Source organism: Balearica regulorum, chromosome 19 (assembly GCF_011004875.1).
Source record: "Balearica regulorum gibbericeps isolate bBalReg1 chromosome 19, bBalReg1.pri, whole genome shotgun sequence".
In the NCBI taxonomy this organism is placed as follows: Eukaryota; Metazoa; Chordata; class Aves; order Gruiformes; family Gruidae; genus Balearica; species Balearica regulorum.
This window is the reverse complement of record NC_046202.1, coordinates 8,939,680-8,960,006: the sequence shown is the minus strand read 5'-3', so window position 1 is coordinate 8,960,006 and position 20,327 is coordinate 8,939,680. Positions and strand designations below refer to the sequence as shown.

Genomic DNA, 20,327 nt, shown 5'->3' with positions numbered 1-20,327 from the left:
TGACTGGTGTGTTCAGGGCTGCTCCTCTCCAGTGATGTTTGTGCTCCTTTACCCAGCGAAGAGCTGCTATTTAGGAAGCAAAGGCCACAGTTCGCCGCTTGCTTGGAACCAGCCCTAGCAATGCAGTTGTTAAATTTGTCTGCTGCTTTTAAATGCTCCCTTGGGTGCCCTCCGGCTTTCTGGAGTGCGAAGCAGCATCTCAGGGAGGAGAAGGGACTTGCTGCCAGTCCTGCAGCTCCTCCGGATCCCCAGCAACTGGAAACCCCTGGGGGAGTGAACATTAACTTGAATTTCCTTGCCCTTTGTCTCCTCCATCATCTTCATCATCAGCCTTTGACAGCCCCTGCTTTCAGATCTCAGTGCTCTTTTCAGCTCCTCTGCAGCCCCCTTTGCTCTGGGGAGCTTCCAGAGTTTGTTTGCCTCCTGTGATATTTTGTTTGCAACTAGTCCTGCCCCATTTGGTAAAGCACAAAATGCAAACCCAAGTGTTTATTGCCAAGCCCGAGGCTTTGACTGGGCTCTTTCTCCCTCTTTTCTGCAAAATTTTACAAGGGATATATAGGAGAAGCTCTGTATTATTTGAAGGTGTGAGCTGGTGCAAGGCTTTGGGGGGTTGTTTTCTCCCTGCAGCCTGAAGGACGAGCAGCCGGTGCAGTGCGGGCAGTACGACGGGCTGGTGGAGCTGGCCACCATCTGCGCCCTCTGCAATGACTCCTCGCTGGACTACAACGAGGTGCGGGGGGCACCGGGGCCGGGGTGGTGCGGGGGACCGGCGATGCTCTTCCCTGCGCTTTGGGCTGTTTTGGGGCAAAGCCAGAGGAGGTTTGTCCCTTGGGATCCCCTTCCCTGGCTTCAGCTCGTCCCAAGGCGATGATGCTCTGGCAGCCCCGGGATGGTGCAGTGGGTGACGGCATCCCCGGTAGGAGCAGCAACAAGAGGACGTGCTCTAAAGCTTAAGCTCCCCTTTTTTTTTTTTTTCCCCCCTGCCCTCTAGTCCAAAAAAGTCTACGAGAAGGTGGGGGAAGCCACTGAAACAGCCCTGACGTGCCTGGTGGAGAAGATGAACGTCTTCAACACTGACACCAGCAAACTCTCCAAGGTGGAGCGAGCCAACGCCTGCAATTCGGTGAGTGGGGGGGAGCCCCCTGTGAGCTCTGGTGCTGGGGCACGGGAGGGAGAGGAGGGCTTAGGGACGACTGTTATTTGAGCAATAACCACTTGCAATGATCTAAGGGACTGATCTGCCACGAGGATGCAATTTCCTGGCTTGCAGGGGGCTGAGCTGTGTTCGGAGCAGACAGTGCGATGGCCCCGGGGGGGCTGGTGCCAGGGCCGGGGGGACTAACCTGGGTCCATGTGGAGCTTCAGAGCGGGTGGTCCCTGCGGCTCAAACTCAGCCCAGTCCCCGCTCAGCCGGGAGAGCCCCCCTCAGTGATGGCCAGAGCTCCGGACACAGATCAGGGCGTTTGAAGTTTTGTTCCCCGGAGCCATGCCTGCCCGAACAAGGCTTGCTCTTTAGAAACAGCTATTTTTCAAGTGAAAATATCCTGTGCTGGCTATTCCCCTACTCCAGCTCCCTAGTGTCTCCCTGTCCTCCTGGTGAAAATACACTTTAATTCATGCCTGGATTTACTTGGCTTTGGTATCATGCTGTTATATCTTATAATGTCTTTGCTTGCTCAAAGGAAGGGCGCTCTGGTCTGGCATTTCTTCCCCAGATAGGTCCAAGCAGGTCATAATAAATCCCCTGACTCCTTTCTGATAAGGCAGATGGACTTTCCCAGCCGTACATCAGTCCAGCAGCTTCGTTACGCGTGCCCATCGCTGCCCTTCCGCTCAGATGCCAGGCTGGGTTCGACCACTGGCGCTTCTCTCCTTACTCTTGTGTTTGGGCAGGGACAAAAGCCCCTTCCTTGGAGTTTCCTGGCAGTGTTTCTTCACTGCTTCTTACTTTTGCTCCCAGTAGCTCTGTGCTTTGAAATCTCCAGTGGGATTTCAGGGTTTCCGCAGCGGCTGGCTGCTCCCAGGTGTCCTTGCTGCTGCGCTGAGCGTGCAATGCCCAGCGGGGACAGCGCTGCTTTTGTGGGCACAAAACTTCCCCGCTACGTGTAGTCCCTGCGCTCGTACCCGGTGCTGGGTTTGGCCTTCGAGAGCCGCTTGGAGTTTGCCCGGTATATCCGCAGGCGCTGCTCGTGGGTAAATCCCCCCTGCACATCTCCCCTCCTCCCCAGCTCCCGCAGCCTTGCTGTAGTAGGAGCATTGTTTTAACTTTGAACTTGCAAGGTTTTACCCCAAAAGGAGTTTTCTTTTCCTTTTCCTCCTTCACTGATTTATTTAGATTTAAGTTGCTGTAAAAGTCCTGTGCAAAAAGCGGCTTGTGTCCCCATCGCAAGCAACACCCTCCTGGCAGCAAACAATAATCATTGTATAAGCCGTTGGGCCATAGCAGATGCGCGAGAGAAGGGTTGGTCTGAGGAGGACCGGCTGCTGTCTTGCTGGGTGTTTGGCTCCTTAAGTAATTAACGAGTAGCGAGAGTAGAGCCTGGTGCGCGGCGGGGCGCAGAGCCTGTCCGGGGTGCCGCCTGTGCCGTGGGGCCATGTGGGGCGGCCCCTGCTCTGTCCTCGCCCTGCAAACCCACACGTACCGTTCGAGTGAGTGATTGCTGCTGGCAGTCCTGGGGGGAATTAGCATGTCCTGAAATGAGCCTAAGTAGCGTCTCAGCTGTGGAGCTGGTTAATTTGATGGGAACCAACCCGGCTCAGGTGATGTTGGTGCTCCCACTCCCACTGAGCCCTGTGGGTGCAGGACCGGGGCAGACCCCTGAGCTGTGCTGAGTGGGATGCAGTTCCCCTTCCTGCAGCGCCGCTGGAGCCCAGCGCAGGGGAAAGTCTCCCCCACCTCTCTGGCAAATGGGGCTTTATCTCAGGCTACAGCAGCTGTTTGGCATCCCATGTAGGTCAATAAAATAAAGGTCTGGCACACGCTGGCGTGTGCTGTGGGCTGGGCAGCAATGATGCAGCCGGAGAGGTTAAAATTCTCCCAAAAAATTACATAGGGAAAGCGCCTTCTGCTTTTTGCGCTGTCCCATCCCTTCTGGCTCCTGTGGTTGCCTTTCTCCTCCCATCACCAGTGCTGCGCCAGCTCAGCAGGGTTGTTAGCCAAGGCAGAGAGCACCGGCTGCTGTGTCCCTGTCGTGTCCCAGCTCAGCCCCGTGCTGTCCCCGCAGGTGATCAAGCAGCTGATGAGGAAGGAGTGCACCCTGGAGTTCTCCCGCGACCGCAAGTCCATGTCGGTATACTGCACGCCCGCCGGCCCTGGCCACAACTCCGCTGGCAGCAAGATGTTTGTCAAGGTAGGGGAGAAGGTCCTCAGCATCCTGCAGGATTTGGCCCCTGTGTCACCAGGCAGTGATGCTTTGCAGTTTGTCTCTTCCCGTAGCTGTCTGGGGGTCCAGGAACCAGCAGGTAGACTGGTGTGGTCAGGGAGGAGGTGAGCCTTTGCAGTATCGATGGGAAAACCAGGAGGCAAAATGATTTAGAGGAAGGAAAAGGCGCTGAGTGTGCTGGGGCCAGGGGAGAGCTGCCCCTGTGCAAAACTTGGGCACTTGCCTTTAACGAAGGCTTGGACCCTTCGGACACCAGTAATGCCCAAAGGGTGATGTCCAGCTTTCCACTGTAACCAGAAATAAAACACTGTTTTAAAGGGCGTTTTCTTCCCAAGAGAAGAGATGCGGTAGGAATTTCCCCCTGCTGACTCTGAGAAGATTTATATAGAGTTGTTCCTACTGGGACATCTTCTGGGTGGGTGAACTCTGTCCTCTGGGTCAGGTCAGGACCCTCCGGAGCCACCACATCTGTGGCTGTGGTGGTCCTGGGCCAGTTTTTTAAGAGGAGCAATAGAAGGATTGCAAGTTTTACATTAAAAAGCAATGTCAGGGGTCCTTTGTAAGGTCAGAAGGGATGGGGTGAGATGCTGTGATGCTAAAGGACATTTTCCTGAATCACAAAGGCATCACAAGCGTCTGCTGAGCATCCCGCAGGCAGCGCGGTTTTTTCAGCATAAAATTTGCATCCCTGATCCCCTCCAGGTCTGAGAGGGGATCTGTGGGGCGGGGCTATCTCGGGCAGACGTGTAGGTTTTGCGGGAGTCGGACGGATCCGCCGCGCGGCAGGTCCCGCTGTCTGGTGACCTGATGCGGGTTCGTCCTTCCCGGCTGCGGTCCCCGCGCAGTCGGTGGGAGGCTGCCATCTAGCGCGCTGAGCTGCGTGCCGGATGTGCGTGCTGGAGTTTTGGGGAAGATTTCCTTCTCCTTTGCCCAAACTTGGTGCCTTCCCTCCCTCTTGATGCACTTCCTTCGGTGCTGGCAAGAGACGCTCATTCTGCAGGTTCATTCCAGCCCCTAAGCGCTCCGCTCCTCCCCAGGGCGCCCCAGAAAGCGTGATCGAGCGCTGCACCCACGTCCGCGTGGGCACTGCCAGGGTCCCGCTGACGGCCCCGGTGCGGGAGAAGATCCTGGGCAGGATCCGGGACTGGGGTATGGGCATCGACACGCTGCGCTGCCTGGCCCTGGCCACCCACGATGCGCCCGTCCGCAGGGAGACCATGCAGCTGCACGACACCGCCGCCTTCATCCACTACGAGGTACGGCACCGGGGGCTTTCTCCTCAAGCTTTTTTCCTCACAAATTTTCCCACCCACTTCCAGCTGCCCCAACAGTATTTTCTCTCTGGTTTCTCTGTGGGCAGCGGGCAGTGCAATGGCTCGGCTACTCCTCTGCAAACACCGGTGCAGAGCTGCATGCAGCGGGGCTGGTCCTGAGCCCATCAGCCCCATTCCACCAGGCATCCATCCCCATGGGGTGACCACTGAGAGGGGCCTGGGGACCACTAAGAGGGACGGGGAGGAGGGGAGCAAAGCGAAAAGGTGCGAGGAGCAGCAGAGGGGATGGGAGCACCCCATTGCACTGGGGCTATCTCTGGGGCTGGTGGTAGGAAACCTCCTCAAAGTTTCCTCCCAGGGAAATCCGTGTGCCCAGGGTGGCGTCACAGCAGGGAGGGAAGCGGCTGCATCCCTGGGGGTTAATGTGGGTCCGGGGCTGTCCTTCCCCACCAGAACAACCTGACCTTTGTGGGCTGCGTGGGGATGCTGGACCCTCCCCGCAAGGAGGTGACCTCCTCCATCGAGATGTGCCGCAAGGCCGGCATCCGCGTCATCATGATCACCGGTGACAACAAGGGCACGGCAGTGGCCATCTGCCGCAGGATCGGCATCTTCTCAGAGAGCGAGGACGTGGCTGGCAAAGCCTACACGGGCCGGGAGTTCGACGAGCTGCCCCCTGAGGTGCAGCGGCAGGCGTGCCGTGATGCCCGATGCTTCGCCCGTGTGGAGCCGGCACACAAGTCCCGCATCGTCGAGTACCTCCAGTCCTTCCACGAGATCACCGCCATGGTGAGTCCCCCCGGGACGCGTCCCCCACCCCCTGGTGCCCTCCTCTCTGCCTGGTCCAGCCCCTTGCACCCTGTTAATCACGGCTTCGTGCAGACAGGCGATGGTGTCAACGACGCCCCGGCCCTGAAGAAAGCGGAGATTGGCATCGCCATGGGGTCGGGCACGGCCGTCGCCAAGTCAGCCGCGGAGATGGTGCTCTCTGACGACAATTTCTCCACCATCGTGTCAGCCGTTGAGGAGGGCAGGGCCATTTACAACAACATGAAGCAGTTCATCCGCTATCTCATCTCTTCCAATGTCGGGGAGGTCGTTTGGTGAGAGACCCCCCCACTGGGCACCATGCTGGGGGGAGCAGCAGTGGGGATACATCCCCTGGGGCAGGTGACCTGCAGTCCTGGCCGTGTCCCCTGCCCCGGCAGCATGTGGCGCCCAAAATTGTAACCCCGGGTACCAAACAGAGCAGCTATGCTTTGTCTCATTCCCCAGGGGCAAGGGGACTTTTGTAGTTTTATAATCATGCCACCCCTCAGGAGCTGTTTGGTTAATGCATTGCCTAATTAAGCCCATGCCAGCGTTGAAGACGGGCGCAGATATTTGTGCACAGGCTGTTGCCACCAGGTCGCACTGATGCACCTTGCATCAGCTCCTGGGCAGCTCTCCCTGTCCCTGCCCAGTGAATCAGTGCCGTCCTTGGTGACGTGGGCACAGCCTTGGCATCACTTGGGCATCCTTTGTCCTTGCGTTTGAGCAGAGGAGTTTGTGCTGGGAACGGGAACCTGTGTGGCCATGGGGACATCAATGGTTGGGTTTCGAGGGCAAAGCAAATTTTAATAGCAACAGGAACAAATTTTAGCTGCAAAATTCAGTCATGGACTTCAGGTTCCTGACTCAGGGGCTGTGGGTTCATCTGCAGGACTTTGGGTGAATATTCAGTTTGGGGTGTTTGGATCCAGGGTGCCTGCTTGCTCTCCCCTTGCACAACACAGACACTTTCTCTGGCTGCCCAGAGCTCGTCTAATTCGGCATCTCTGTTTTTTTCTGCACAGCATCTTCCTGACGGCCATCCTGGGCTTGCCCGAGGCCCTCATCCCCGTACAGCTGCTGTGGGTGAACCTGGTGACGGACGGGCTGCCGGCCACTGCACTGGGCTTCAACCCCCCTGACCTGGACATCATGGACAAGCTGCCCCGCAACCCCAAGGAGCCCCTCATCAGCGGCTGGCTCTTCTTCCGCTACCTGGCCATCGGAGGTGAGACCCACCGGCGCCAGTGGGTGGAGGACGAGGACTGGCGTGGGGTGCCACGCGGTCGGGGACCCCTTGCTGGGTGCTGGGGGTAAGGGTGTCTCTCTCGGCTGCAGTGTACGTGGGCCTGGCCACGGTGGGTGCAGCGACCTGGTGGTTCTTGTACGACGCCGAGGGACCGCAGGTCTCCTTCCATCAGCTGGTGAGTTGGGAGGGGAACGGGCCGACGTGTTGAGCAGGTGGGTGAGGGCATGGATTCGGGCATGGAATCAGGCATTAGGATCTTTCCTCTACCTTTCTTCTGCGGTTATTGTAGTGTTCTCAGATTCCTGGTGGAGAAGACATTAATTTAAAAGGAAAAACAAATTCTCTCCCTCAGGCTTGTGTTTCCAGTCTTGCTTCTGCCAGCAGCCAACTTGATCCAAAGAGACTCAAAGTAGCTCCTGTACCTGATCCCACATTGAAAGGGATTGATTTATACATTACTGTTGGTCTGAACAAGGTGGTGGGAAAACAGGTGCCATCGCACCCCGATGTCATGTGCAATGGAAGCATGTGCTGGTGCATGTGAAAATCTCCAAGCCACTATCCAGCCATAACCCCAAAGCCCCAACCACGTGTTTCATGTGAGCTAGATAAACCTGCACACCACATGTGCATGCACAACCACATAATGGGTGTCACCAGCCCCAACCACAGCAGAAGTTGGGTCACTTTAGACAGTTTTATCACTTGCTGTGAACTGTGGGATATTTAACAGCACCCCTAGTAATCAAGGTTCACCGTGTGCCCCCCCCAACCAGTCGACCTCTTCCTCCTCTTTCCTGCCTTTCCCACACTGCTGCTCTGCCATGTATTTACCAGCGGTTTCCTGTGCTGACAGAGGAACTTCATGAGGTGCACTGAGGACAACCCCATCTTTGAAGGAATCGACTGTGAGATCTTCGAGTCCCGATACCCAACCACAATGGCTCTGTCCGTGCTGGTGACAATCGAAATGTGCAACGCTCTGAACAGGTAGGGTGGCCACAGGATTGCTCTGTATGCTCTCTGTATGACCAATTCTATGTAGGGTCTCTTTGAGCATCCCTTGTTGGGATGAGGGCTTTGCTTTGACTCAGCAGAACCATTTGGACTGTTCTCGCAGGGGACCCGTGGGCTCACTGTAAATAAACTCCTCCAAGACAGTGTGCTGCTGTCGATCATGGTGGAGAAAGGACTGGATCTGTATCCATTAGCAGTTTGGCCCTGTTAACCACCAGTCCTAATCCAGGCACGGCTGGTTGCGTTGAGATGGGTGTCCAGATCCAAATCATGGCAAAACTTGAAGCTGAACAGCCTGGGAGAGAGGGGATATAGTGTAGAGCCTTGGAGAGGAGTGGGAACCCCCAGCTTGGGCAGGCGTGGGGAGCAGGAGGTTATTGGGGCTAATGCTGTCTCCTCACTTTTGCAGTGTCTCTGAGAACCAGTCGCTGCTGCGGATGCCACCATGGCTCAACATCTGGCTGCTGGGGGCCATCGTCATGTCCATGGCTCTGCACTTCCTCATCCTCTATGTCAAGCCCATGCCTGTGAGTGCCCTGTGCCACCTCCGCGCGCAGCCCAGGGGGTTTCTGCTGTGGGCAAGGACGTCCCTGGAGCAGTCTTTAGGTCTGGAAGCTTCTGGGACAGTTGTCCCCAGCGTGTGCCCTCAGGACTAGGTCCTGTGACTTGAACCAACATAGGCACCAGGAGACACCCTGCCCCAATGAGCCTTTACTTAAGTCAGAAGGTCTCCATATAGGCAATGCAAAGGGGTATGGAGATATCAGCACCTTTTGGAGGCATCGCCTCCCTTTGCAGTCCAAGGCTGGTGATGCCTCAGTTGATGCCTAAGGATGCTAAGATGAAGTGGGTCGCTGTGCCCAGGACGTTACATTGTCCTTTGTCCCCTGCCAAGTGTCTGTGGGCACATATAGTCCTAGCTTGTGCCTCACTTTCCTCCTGCAGGAGAGATGAAGGAATTCATTTTTTACTGATCTTGACCAAGAGCCACCTTGGGATCCTGACAGACCTTGAAGAAATCCTGGTCTTTGGGCTGTCTGGATCCTCCCTCCTTGTATCTGTGTTGACCCTTTCTCAACCTGTGCCATACAACCTGACCTTTAAAACAAACCAAAAAATCCCACCTCTTTCCCTATTGACATGTCCAATCCTTTCCACCTTGCAGCTCATCTTCCAGGTAACGCCCCTGAGCTGGCCACAGTGGGTGGTTGTAATGAAAATCTCCCTGCCCGTTATCCTGCTGGACGAAGGACTCAAGTACCTTTCCCGCAACCACCTGGATGGTGAGCATGGTCTGCACCACGCTGGCTGATGTTTGCTCCATGGCGCTTTGCTTGGGGGTCATGGTGGCTTCACGGACACCTCACTCACCTCCTGTGCTCGCATAGTGTCTGCACTTGCATGTTCATCCACCTTCACTATGAAAAGGGACTTTTTCTCCTGCCCCTTCCTTCCCGAGTGCCACACCAGGTAGAGCATTTGGTACTTACATCTGCTTGAAATACTCCTGTAGGAGCTGGAGCGCTAGATAAACCTGCCATGTGTGATTATCCAACGCCTCTCGAACCTCAGGGAACTGATTCCCTTCTCTTATAAAACAGAACAAATCAAATTCTGGTTTCTAACAGGAATCCTTCTTTCCCCCCCCCCCAATCTTTCACCCCCCTATCTTGATCCTTATCTTGAAAAGGTTCCTCACTGAGAGGGTGGTCAGGCACGGGAACAGGCTCCCCAGGGAAGTGGTCACAGCACCGAGCTTGACTGAGTTCAAGAAGTGTCTGGATAACGCCCTCAGTCATATGCTCCGATTCGGCTGGTCCTGTGTGGAGCCAGGAGTTGGATTCGATGATCCTCATGGGTCCCTTCCAACTCAGGATATCCTATGTTCCTATGATCTTGTATTTGCTGCTTCATGTTAAGATCAAGTGAGAGCTGAACACCTTGTAAACTGGTTTTAATGGAGTTGCTCTTGGCCAGCACCTCTCAGGATCTGGCCCGTGGCACATGCGGAGGAGAAGCGGCTCCTGTGACACCGGGGCAGCAATTCCCATGTGCTCCTGGGCTGCGAGCTGTAAATCACAGCATGTGTTTAGGCAGCCCTCCAAAGAGATGATACCATCTTTTCTTTCATTTCTTGCAAAAGCCGTTGCTGTGGGTGCTATCTCGGCACTGAGTTAAATCTGCAGGTTTTGCTGGCAGTGGCCACGGGGCCGTGGCTGCCACAGGGCTGGCCCCTCTCCAGGAAAACAGATTTGATTCATTTTTTCAGGGTGTATTTGCCCCAACAATGATGGCAGGGAGAAGGGCACACCATCCTTGCCCAGGGAAAATGTGGTGGCCCTGGGGGGGGGGTGCAGATGAGCAACCTGAGTGTGGGGACTGGATGTCCTTCCACGGCATCACCTTGCTCAAACCTTTTTTTGCTCCCCTTAAGTAACCAGCATCCTAGAAAACCCCTTCCTTTTGCCTTCACCCCTTAATAATGACCCAAGAAAACTGCGAAGCCACTCTTGTGGTTGAGGACTGAAGGCAAGTCCGTCCAGCCCTGGCAGGGGAGGGATTTAGGGCATCGTAACAGCCCTGTTTGGTTTCTCATGGAGCAGAACCATGCAAAAAGCTGGAAATACAGGATGGAAAACGATTGCAAGCAGGAAACAATCACAAACGGATTGCGCTCCCCATTGCCGGCTCCCGGCGCAGTGGAGGTGCTCACGTCAGCTTTCCTTTCTGCGACAAGCTGATGCATAACCACAGCGATTGCTTGGCAAAGCCTCCGCTGAGAAACAGAGGTGCAGGGGCTCTTATTTTACAGACCAGATAGAAATTGTTTCTAGCTTGTTTTTATTTAATTGTCGCATCCCTCAACAAACCAATAGGTGATTTGCATCACCCAGGCTTGTTTTATCATACAACTGCAAGCCTGTAGCAACAATTTTATGGCGTGGCACTGGGCTGGGGTGTGGGAGAGCTGGTTTAATTCCTGGCTGTTGCATCCCGTGCATGCCCTCGGTCTTCAGTTCACCATCTGTGATCTGGGGATGAGTCTTTCTTTCTCCCACACTTTGCATTTCTCTATAAAAACTCAGCACTGTTGGACGAATGGCTTTTTTTCAGCTCTGCCAGCCCGGCTCCGAGCACAGCGGGGTTTCTGGCAGGCATACGATCCTTTCGAGTCCCATCGTACCAGCTCAGAGTGTTTCCTCCTCCCATGCAGTGCTCCTGACATGCCGGGTCCTCTGAGCTGCCCTCATCCCCATGGTCACATCCCCTGATGCTCACGGGTCGCTCTGTGTCTCATCCAGCAAGGGTTTCCCATGGGTTTCAATCACGGCTACGGGGCAAAATCACGCTTACATCATCACATTTGAAAGAAATCATTGAAATCCTGCATCTTCCTAATTGCTCTGGGCTTTGAAAAGCAAACAAAAAACCCAAAAAAATCCAACCACAAAAAGCCACTTTTAAATGTGGTATTGTGATTTTTTTGCCAGGCATTCTCAGGACGGTAAGACACACGTGGAGCGGGGACCACCAGTTGAAAACCTGCAGGACTCCAGAGCAAGGGTTGGCTTTCTTACGTGTCTCTTCCCCGAATGCCGTATTCTCGTGCTTCCTCCAAAGTCTTGCTTGTGTGTGGTGGGGACCTGCTTGGACCATGTCTGGGTGAACGTGGCTTGGAAAATCAGCTGATAACAGAGCCCAGGGCCCCTGTACCCAGACAGGGTCTCCTTTCCCACACTGGCCTCTGTGTTTTGCTTCAAAATAAGGTCTAAAAAGCCCGTGAAGCAGCTGTTTGTGTGGCCAATTTGGCCAGGGGGGCCAGGCTACCGCTTGCATCTGCAAGGCCAATGCTTGGGGGTGGTCTCCAGTGTGGGACCTTCTGAGGCCAAAATCTGAGGGATGGCCAAGGGCGTTCAGTTGAGGGATGCAAACGTCTAGCTGTGAGTTCTGCTGATTCAGGTTTTGCATGGAAAACTTTCTCCTTTGATCAGATTTAGATAAGTCGTGTTTCCATTATGCTGAATTTTCCCTGCCCTTGAAGCGGCAGAAAGCTGAGACTCTTCAGTTTTCACCATGCTCTCGGCATTTTACGTTCCTCTCCCCGTCACCCCGGTCACTTCCAGCCTCTCATCTTGCATGCTTGGCATGTGTCGCTGCCTTCGTCCATCTCTGGCCTCTCCGAGGTTTCTGCTGTCTCAGTTTTGGGAGGCAATGTGAGCGTGAGACAGACGCAAAAGTGCACGGCTGGGCTAGGTTGGCTTGGTGCAACCTGCGGATGTTCTGGTCAGGAACGTGGAGACGTTCTCCAAGGCTGTCTCAGGTGTCTATCACACAGATACGGGCTAGCAGGCTCACAAGGGCTGTCCACCCTCCAGGACCTCTTGCCCTGGTATTTTGTATATTTGCTGTCCTCTGTGCATTTAAGTGTATTGCTTTCTGAGCTCCGTGGCATGCAGGAGGAAGGTTTCCAGGCATCCGTGCCAAGACCTCGCAGAAGTCTTTTTCCTGGGTGGTTCTCCAAAGGTACAAAATCCAGACTGGACACTGAGATCACCCCAGTGCTTGTGCCCCTCCATGCACCTGCTGCCGCGGCCAGCCTGCTCCCCTCCTGCCTTCCTGCACCATCCCTGGGCCTCCTCATCTTCACCATCTCGAAGCAAACCCATCGCGGGTGTCGGTGTTGCCACCGTGGTGGTTTCACTGGTTTCCAGCACGTTGGGCGGCAGAGCCGTGCCCAGCTGCTGCTTCTCCCCTGTGCCGTGGCAGAAGCAGGGGCGAGTCAAGACACGGGTGCTCTCCGCAACGCAGGTACGTGGCCGCCCTGACGGCGGCAGCGTCACTGAAGATCAGGAGTTTTGACGCACAGGAATTGTCTTGGCGTGTTTTGTGGCAGATTAGCATTGATACAGCTGTTTGTCCCTGGCCATCCCTGGGGGATTTTGCAGGAGCTGTGAGGCGGTGGCCTTACCGCTGGGTGGCTGTCCCCTCCCCGGCAGGCAGCGTGATGCTCCGCAGCCTCCTGCCGTCGCAGCTGATGTGCAGGTGAGATCGCACCCTCGGGTGAACATCTTCACTGCTGAGGTTTGCCCTCTTATCTGCAAAGTCGGTGTCACCTTTGTGCTTTAATGTCCTCCCAGAGCAGAAGAGCTGGCAGAGGTGGCCGTGCAGCGACAAGTGTGTCACACTGCCTGCCGGGGCTGGCCAGGGCTCCCCATCCCCCTGAGACAGCCCGAAATCTGCAGGGACCAAAATCTCCCCGTCCCATCACAAAAAACCTGCAGCACGTAGCGAAAAGGAGCCGCTTGCCCTCATCTCCCCTGCGTACCCGCACCTGGGGACGAGGGCAGCCCCCCGAAAGCCCCCCGGGAACACAGGGGCTGTGGCAGCTGCCCGCTTTCCCCGCGGGGGAGGCCGGCGTCCCTCTCCGCGGCGCAGCAGAGAGCCAGGAGCGAGCGGCCGTGGCTGCCCTTGTAGGGTAATCTCTGCGCACAGCTACCTTGGCGGGGCGCTGGCGCCGGGGGAGGAATGCGTCCCCACGGGCCAAGTCCTTCGCCTGAGCTGGGGGATGCTCTGAAGGAGCGCGGCGCTGCACCTTTCGGTGCCGGAACCTCTTCAGATGGGATTTTACAGCTCTGCTGCTTTGCTTTTTAGTTTTTCTTTTTTTTCCCTACCCTCTCTTGGGGTTTGGTTTTTTTTTTTGTGTACATGCGTGTGCCACGCTTTAGAGCTGGAAGGGCAGAGGGAAGCTCTCGGTGCTGCTGCCCTGGGATTGCAAAGGGATGGGAGGAGGATTTCCCCTTTGGTTCTCTCCTGGGGTCCGGGGTCCCGGCTGAAGCTCGGGGTGCCGTGGGGCAGACGTGCAGTTTTCAGAGCTGAGGGCTGCGGTGTTTCCCTCGGTGGAGGAAGCGATCTCAGCTGGCAGCTGCGTCCCTCCAGCTTTACCTTTGATGGGAACCTGTTAAGAGGGAAGTCAAAAGCAATAAAAAAAAAAAAAAAACCACCCCAAAAAGCCTCAGCTGTTCTGGTGGGCAGCAGATCTTGTAGGAGATGAGCTCGCGTTGTTGGGTTGCAGGTTTGCAAGAGTCGAAGGACTCTCAGAGCCCGGAGAAGCTTGGCGGCATGAGGCAGGATCCGGGTGGGAGCGGGTGGATCCCAACCGCCCCATCAATCCCGCAAACAGGCCCACGGATCCCCCCCCGCCCTTGTCACCGGTGTGCGGAGAGGAGAGCCAGACACTGGCGTTGAGGGACCTGCGTCCCACTGCAGCGACGCGGGGGCCGGGCGCTCGGCTGCCTGCCGTTCTCACGGAAACCCCCGGCTCGGTGCCAAGGGAATGACTTGGAGGCCTGAGAGTTACGTTTTGAAGAGCATCCACTGTGGTTAAACGCTCATTGTCAGCACTGCACCCGTGTCCCCTTCCTGTCCCTGCCCGCCATATGGTGCGGTCAACCCCCCCCCGCCGTTTGCACAACCACAGGGTGAAGCACTTAGAGGAAGTGCTGTGGCTGCAAATAACCGCTGGTGTGTCACCCGGCGGGGACCGTTGAGCTGCCAGAACTGCTGAAGAGACACCCCTGCAACTTGGAGGGGCTGAATTTTGATCGTTGCGATGAGATTTGATACAGCGCAGTCGCCAGCATCCCTGCGTCGCTCTGAAGCCACGGTGCAGAGGTCATCCAGAGGGATGCTGCTGTTGCAGCGATCAATTTTATCTCAAGATATGAGGGCTGGGCTCTCCAGCCAGCGCTGGAAAGAAATTTTGGCAGAAGTTGTAAAAACGTTTTTTTTCTTTCTCTCCGGTTGCTGATTAATTCCCCCGGAAGCTTTGTTGGCACCAGGGCTGGTGGCGGGCGCGGAGCCTCGCCGATAACCCCAGGCAGGACCCCGATTTGTCGAGAGCAGAGTAACAGCGGTCCTCTGCGAGATGTGTTCGGTGATGTGTGCTGCCATGAAAGATAGAGAAATAGGGTTGAAAGATTCATGTAAGCGATTTTTCTAACTCTTCTCAGGAAGTGCTGCCTTGTGGGTTTTTTGGTTTATTTTTTTTTTAAGAAAAAAAAACCCTATTCTGGGCAGACTGAGCTGCCAGCAGGGTCTCTCCCAGCCCTGGGCTGAAGAGTAGCTGCTTCCTCGGGGACGCTGCCATTGACCTTTTGAAAACTGGGGGTTTAGTTGGTGTGAGTCAAGCTCTGGCTCACGCCAAGTTCAAACTGAACACCGCAGCCTTTTTTTCAGACCATGTTGCCTGTTACCTTCCACGTCCGACTCCATCCATCAGTAGGGTAGGGAGACGGGCAGCCCTGGGGCTGGGGCAGCGACTGCAATGCGTAGATTGGTCCTTGCCAGTTGGTCTGGAGGTATATGTGGGTGTAAATATATGTATTTAGTGTATGTAAGTAGTGTCTGCCCGTGGAGTAGTATCCATCTGCCTGGCTGGGGTGGGGATGGGGCTTTGGGATGGGCGGTGGGATGCGGTGAGTGTCCTCTTCTCTGTGCCGCTGCCTTTCCCTGGGTGCTCCCTGATGCTCTCGTTAGGAGCAATAACGAGGGATCCCTGCCTGCTCGCCTTCCCGCTGTTCCTGCCTGCATGGCTCCCACTCATCCCTTTTCCTACCTCCTGCAGGCTGAGTGTGCCGAGCCCTTCCTCACCCGGGGACCGGCATCCTCCTCCTCGTGCAGCCTGAGCTGCAGTGGCTGCAGTTGTGCAGACGGGATCCCAGGTCCCTTCTGGCATCAACCCAGGAGCAACCTCTCTTGATAACAAAAACAGGGAGCTGGTTTGCTTTTGAACCCTCACCAATACTTTTTCCTCCTCTTTTTTTTCCCTTCGTTTCAGGAGAAGAGGACAAGAAATGAATGACACGAAGGAAACGCTCCTAACTAAAGGATCCCTAACTTGTAACTCGGACTGAAGTCTTGCATGCGTGACCATCGCTAGAAGCCAGCAGGACATGCATGTGTCCGACTATCAGACAAATGCGGGTGAATCGTCGAAAAGAAAAATACTGATTTTGTTTTGTTTCGTAGCTTTCTTTTTCCTGTACATAAGAGTGCAATTACTGGACAGCTGGCGTAGGGTTTGGGGACAGAGCTGTGTGGACCTGGGTCGTCGTAACGCAGTTCCTTGGAGATTTATTCCTGCAAAATTTGAGACCCTCTTTCCAATTTTCACCCTGACCGGGTGAGCTCAGGCAAGGCGTCCTTCACGGGAGATCAAGGGGGGCAGTCGGGATTTTAGGCACTATGCGGAGCGCGGGTGGGAGGCTGTGTCCCCAAGCCGGGCAGGATGCGCAGGGCAGCTCGTGGGGCCAGGAAGGGCTTGGCGGTGGGTGAGGGCAGGGGAGGGAGGCGAGGGGGCCGTGGGTTGGGGTCGCTGACCCTCGATGATGTCCACGGTGTCGGTGAGCGCATCGCCACGGTGCCTGCGGGCTGCAGCAGCTGGAAGTAGCTTTACACCACAGTGGTGGTGTGGCTCTCGCGGACGTGCGTTCATACGTCGAAGTCAGGCGCGTGTGGTGGAAATTGAAGTTCTCCCCATTGATCACACTGTCCTGTTTGACCCCCATGTTGTGGAAAGCCCCGTGCCTTCTTGGGCTCATCCGACACCAAAGCATGACCTAGTCTTGTCTGTTCTCCATCCGGCGTCTTGTTAGATCCCTTCTGCGCTATTTAAGCCGTAGCCCTCTTCCTCATAGGGGCAACCATTTCAGACAAAGCACGGGGGTGACTGACTTCACGTTCCTCATGTCTGCCACTCACTTCTGGTCACGCTTTCTCTACTTGGTCGATTTTTAACTATTTCCCTGGCAGGAGTAGAGCTTAAGTCCTTAGGAGCACGTCCATGAGTTTGTGTCCTCTGCCTCGGAGGACATCGCTGTCTTGTACAGGGCATCGTTGACATCGGTGATCTGCCTTCGAGACAGGAATGAATGTATGCTTGTACATAGTCCTTCTCCGTGAGCGGTGTTTGTCGTGGCATCCCTTTTTATACGGCACCAGCTTTATTTTATCTTCCTGGGAATTTTCTGCAGCAGGAGTGACAGGCTGCAGCGAGAGTCTGTGGATGAGGAGTGGATTTTGGGATCCAGTAAACTGATCTTTCTCCATGGAGCTGTGTCAGCAGAGGAGCTGGCTGCGAGTGATTTCTTCTCCAGCTCTCCAAATCCTCCCTCCTGGTTTCCTCACGTTCCCCTACGATCCGTCCTGATGACGTTTAGTTAGCCAGACCCTGATTCTTTGCTTTCTCTTAAATTCCAGCAACAGCACTAGGGCCAGGGTTTTGCATAGCATTTGGCTCCTCTGCTGTTGGGTTTTTTTTCTTTTACCCTTTTGCCTCTTCAAAGCTGCCAGTGCTTTTCTGTTTCTCTTTCACCTGGGTGAGAGCTACTCTTCCTCCGTACAGTAGGTGCCAAATGCCATCCTTCCTTTCTTTTCTCCATCACCAGCATTGAAGATGAGCAGAGCCCCCAGACCAATGGGAATGTACAGAATTGTTATACTACTGAGCTGATTTAATTGTACAGAAAACCTTGCATGAAATGTTGTTACTGTATTTAATATATAATGTATTCAAGGAATTTTAATATGGAGCTCTTTAAAAAGATCTTTATAGATACTCTGTGGTTAGAAGATTGTTGCTGATTTTTTTTTTTAAATATTATTATACTTTGTCTTGAAGAAGTTTTATTTTTCAAACGTGTTATGTCTAATTGATTTAATTGGTGATCCCATGGGGCAACCAACTCCTCTTTAAAGATGTTCACTGTGGATGAGACTCACCCTGGCGCAGGGCACGACCCAGGTACTGCTGAAGCCTTCAAAATAAGGCTTCAGTAAGATTAACGCTGTAGACGTGTGATTTGCCCTTCCCCAAAGGGTGGATTTCACCTTTATTTTAGTACAGGTCATCTCCAGCTCTTTGTGGCAGGAAAGAACCAGCAGGAATTAAATCCAGTGTGAGCTCCCTGACTTTGGAGGAAATTGCTTCGGTGTTTCCCTGAGGCTGAAAACCAGTTTTGGGAGAGGCTGGACCTGATTCAGAGCACCCCGTTGGTAGGGTCCAGCAGGGCTTTCAGCTGCCCGATGGCATCTCCCTGGGACATGGTGGCCTTGGTCCATCACACCTGTGGAGACCTGCTTGGTCCATCCACTCCGTATTTCACCACCCGAGTGAAACTGGTTTCCCTGGGCTTAAGGTCTGGCGTGGGATTATTAAATTTACCCTGAAGGTCTAGCATAGGATTATTAATTTTACCCAAATATGTATGTGTGCGTGGAGGAGTTTCTTGTGTAAAGGTCCTGCTAATGAGCACTGAATAATGGGTGGATGTCTCTAATGTAAGGAGATGTAAAAAGGAAAAAAATATAATAGCAGCTCTGTTTCAGAGCAGAGATGAAATCATGAAATTTTAACTCGCTGTTGAATTCCTGCTGGTGATTTTTGCTTCGTCTCACCTGACACCGGAGAGCTGGGGATGGTTGTACCAGGCATCCTTCTGAACCCACTAACAGAAAGGCTGTCTGAAGAGATGCCGCGTTTTTATTTTATTGTTGATAGGGATGCCGAGTTGCTGTTATTTTATGAGTGATGGAGATGCCGTGCTGCTGCAAGCCCGGGCAGTGTCGGTCTGTTTGTGCAGTCGTTGGGTTGCCATCGTGAGTTACCAAAACCCAAGCCATCATGGGCGAGAAACCAGAGCTGTGTCCCAGCCAAAGGCTTGTTCTTTCCAGCAGCAGCAAATTGCATTTGCCTTTGTACTGTAAGCCTCTAGATCTACCTGGAAAATTGTACAGGAAACCTGCGCTAACGCTACCTGGAGCAGGCATCCCCCTTGCTAGGAGGGACCATTTGACACATCCCCATTTCCCCTTCTTTCTCCCCATCCTTTAATTATTCAGAATACAGGTTTCACTCCATGCTTTCTGATTACAGAGGCTTATAGTTCAAATATTTTAATGAAGTAGAAAAATATCTGTAGATCTAATTATTTTTCCTTTCTGCTTCGGTGAAGAGTCAGGACAAATCACGGAGCAGTTATTTATGGCGTGTATGCCACCGGTAGCGTGCTGGGTGCTTTTACAAACCGGAGCACGTTCTTGTGCAAACTTGGAGATCTCAGAGCCGAGACCATTGCTTTGGGATCGAGTCTTGTGTCTACGTGAGGCGTCCGACTGTGTGCAATACAAGGGAGATGGACACTGGGTGGCTGTTTTGCCCAAGAGCTTGTGGAAAAAAAGCAGCTTGGGGCAAAGCCTCTGAGATCTTTGCTTTTTTGACAACAGAGTTTAGGAAATGTTTCCTTTTTAGTTTTATTTTGTTGGTGCTGCCTGGCATGTTCAGAGTTTTTAAATAAAACTTAGGTTTTTCCAGCAAGATCTTTAGCATCCATGGGCTGCTGTGACTGATCCTCTGTGAGCAGGGAGGCAGCGCTGTGGGATGCACGGCGGAGGACGTGCCGGGATGGCGGTGCAGAGTTGTCCACGAGCACTTTATACTCCTTTCTCAGGGGCCAGGCACCGCGCTGGGTTGCAGCCAAGGCGGGAGGCGAGGGTCCCGCGTCCCTGGAGCGAGCGCCCAGGGAGGGGGGGGTCGGCTTTGGGCAGCAGATGTGGAAAGTCTTTTGTGCTGCTTTGGGACATCGTGTCGTTGTGGCCAGTTGCTGGATAAGCTCTTTCCCCTGCAGCGCGTGATCCTGTCAGGAGGCATGTTGGAAAAGGAAAGAGAGATGCTCGTCAAAGCAAAGAACGCTGCGTCCTATGTTTTATTTCTGTCATGTGGGCACCGTATGGCTCAGGGTCTGGATGAAGTCTTTGATTTGTGTGTTTGAGACTTTGGCACTGTGAAGATGTCGTACGTGTGTTTCTGATGCTCTGCTCAGCCAAGGCTGGATGGTGCCACCAGGTGCTGGAGAAGTCAGGAGTAGGAGGGACAGGCTTTGCTATAGGGGCTGGGGGGGTTTCATTCCCCTAACAGCAACAAGTCTGGGATTGAAGCAGGGTCAGGGCGTGGATGGCAGAAGGAGCCAGAGGAGCACTAGGACAATGCGGCAGCAATTTTTGGTCCCTCTTTTGTACGTCAGGTCGATGGTGCTGCTTCCCAGGCAGGGTCCTGCTCCACAACACTCACCAAATAACTGCTGTGCAGAGCTCAGGCTAACGCTGTCCTGGGTGGTGGGAGATGTTCGTGAGGTTCAGTGACCTTGGGATCATGTCACTCCTGGAACTCAAACATACAGGAGTTCCCACTACCGGCTGCTAAGACTTACTGTGATTTTTGGTCCATCCCTGGTGTGGCCATCACCTTGTATAAAAGATGCCAGAGATTCAGTCATCCCTGTTCAATCCCACCCGGGCTTTTTTCCGCCACCCCCCCATCTCTGCAGTGGCACTTTCTGGCAGGGCTTGTCCCCAGGGGGGGAGATGGCCCAGGGGTCAGGTCTTTGGGATGAAGAAGAAGGGCTTCACCCCATGCAGAGCTTGCATGGCACAGTTTGGGTTAGGGGTGCAGTGAGGAAGGGGACACACGGGGTGAATTGTGCTCCCTGGACCTGTCCTCTTGGTGCCATTCAGCTTTTGGTATGAGTGGGGTGT

At 54.3% G+C, this 20,327-nt stretch overlaps 1 protein-coding gene across 1 annotated transcript in view; it reads left to right on the top strand.

Moving 5' to 3' along the window:
* The window catches only part of ATP2A3 (ATPase sarcoplasmic/endoplasmic reticulum Ca2+ transporting 3), a 53,734-nt gene extending 37,994 nt beyond the window's left edge, over positions 1 to 15,740 (top strand). The window contains 14 exon segments of the mRNA XM_075771361.1: positions 631 to 733; positions 995 to 1,126; positions 3,228 to 3,353; positions 4,424 to 4,642; positions 5,114 to 5,449; positions 5,543 to 5,763; positions 6,496 to 6,698; positions 6,809 to 6,894; positions 7,576 to 7,709; positions 8,146 to 8,263; positions 8,902 to 9,019; positions 11,228 to 11,250; positions 11,253 to 11,300; positions 15,574 to 15,740. Of these exon segments, the coding sequence (XP_075627476.1) occupies positions 631 to 733; positions 995 to 1,126; positions 3,228 to 3,353; positions 4,424 to 4,642; positions 5,114 to 5,449; positions 5,543 to 5,763; positions 6,496 to 6,698; positions 6,809 to 6,894; positions 7,576 to 7,709; positions 8,146 to 8,263; positions 8,902 to 9,019; positions 11,228 to 11,250; positions 11,253 to 11,300; positions 15,574 to 15,597 (1,891 nt within the window). The 3' untranslated portion in view covers positions 15,598 to 15,740.
* Positions 15,741 to 20,327: the final 4,587 nt, after the last annotated feature.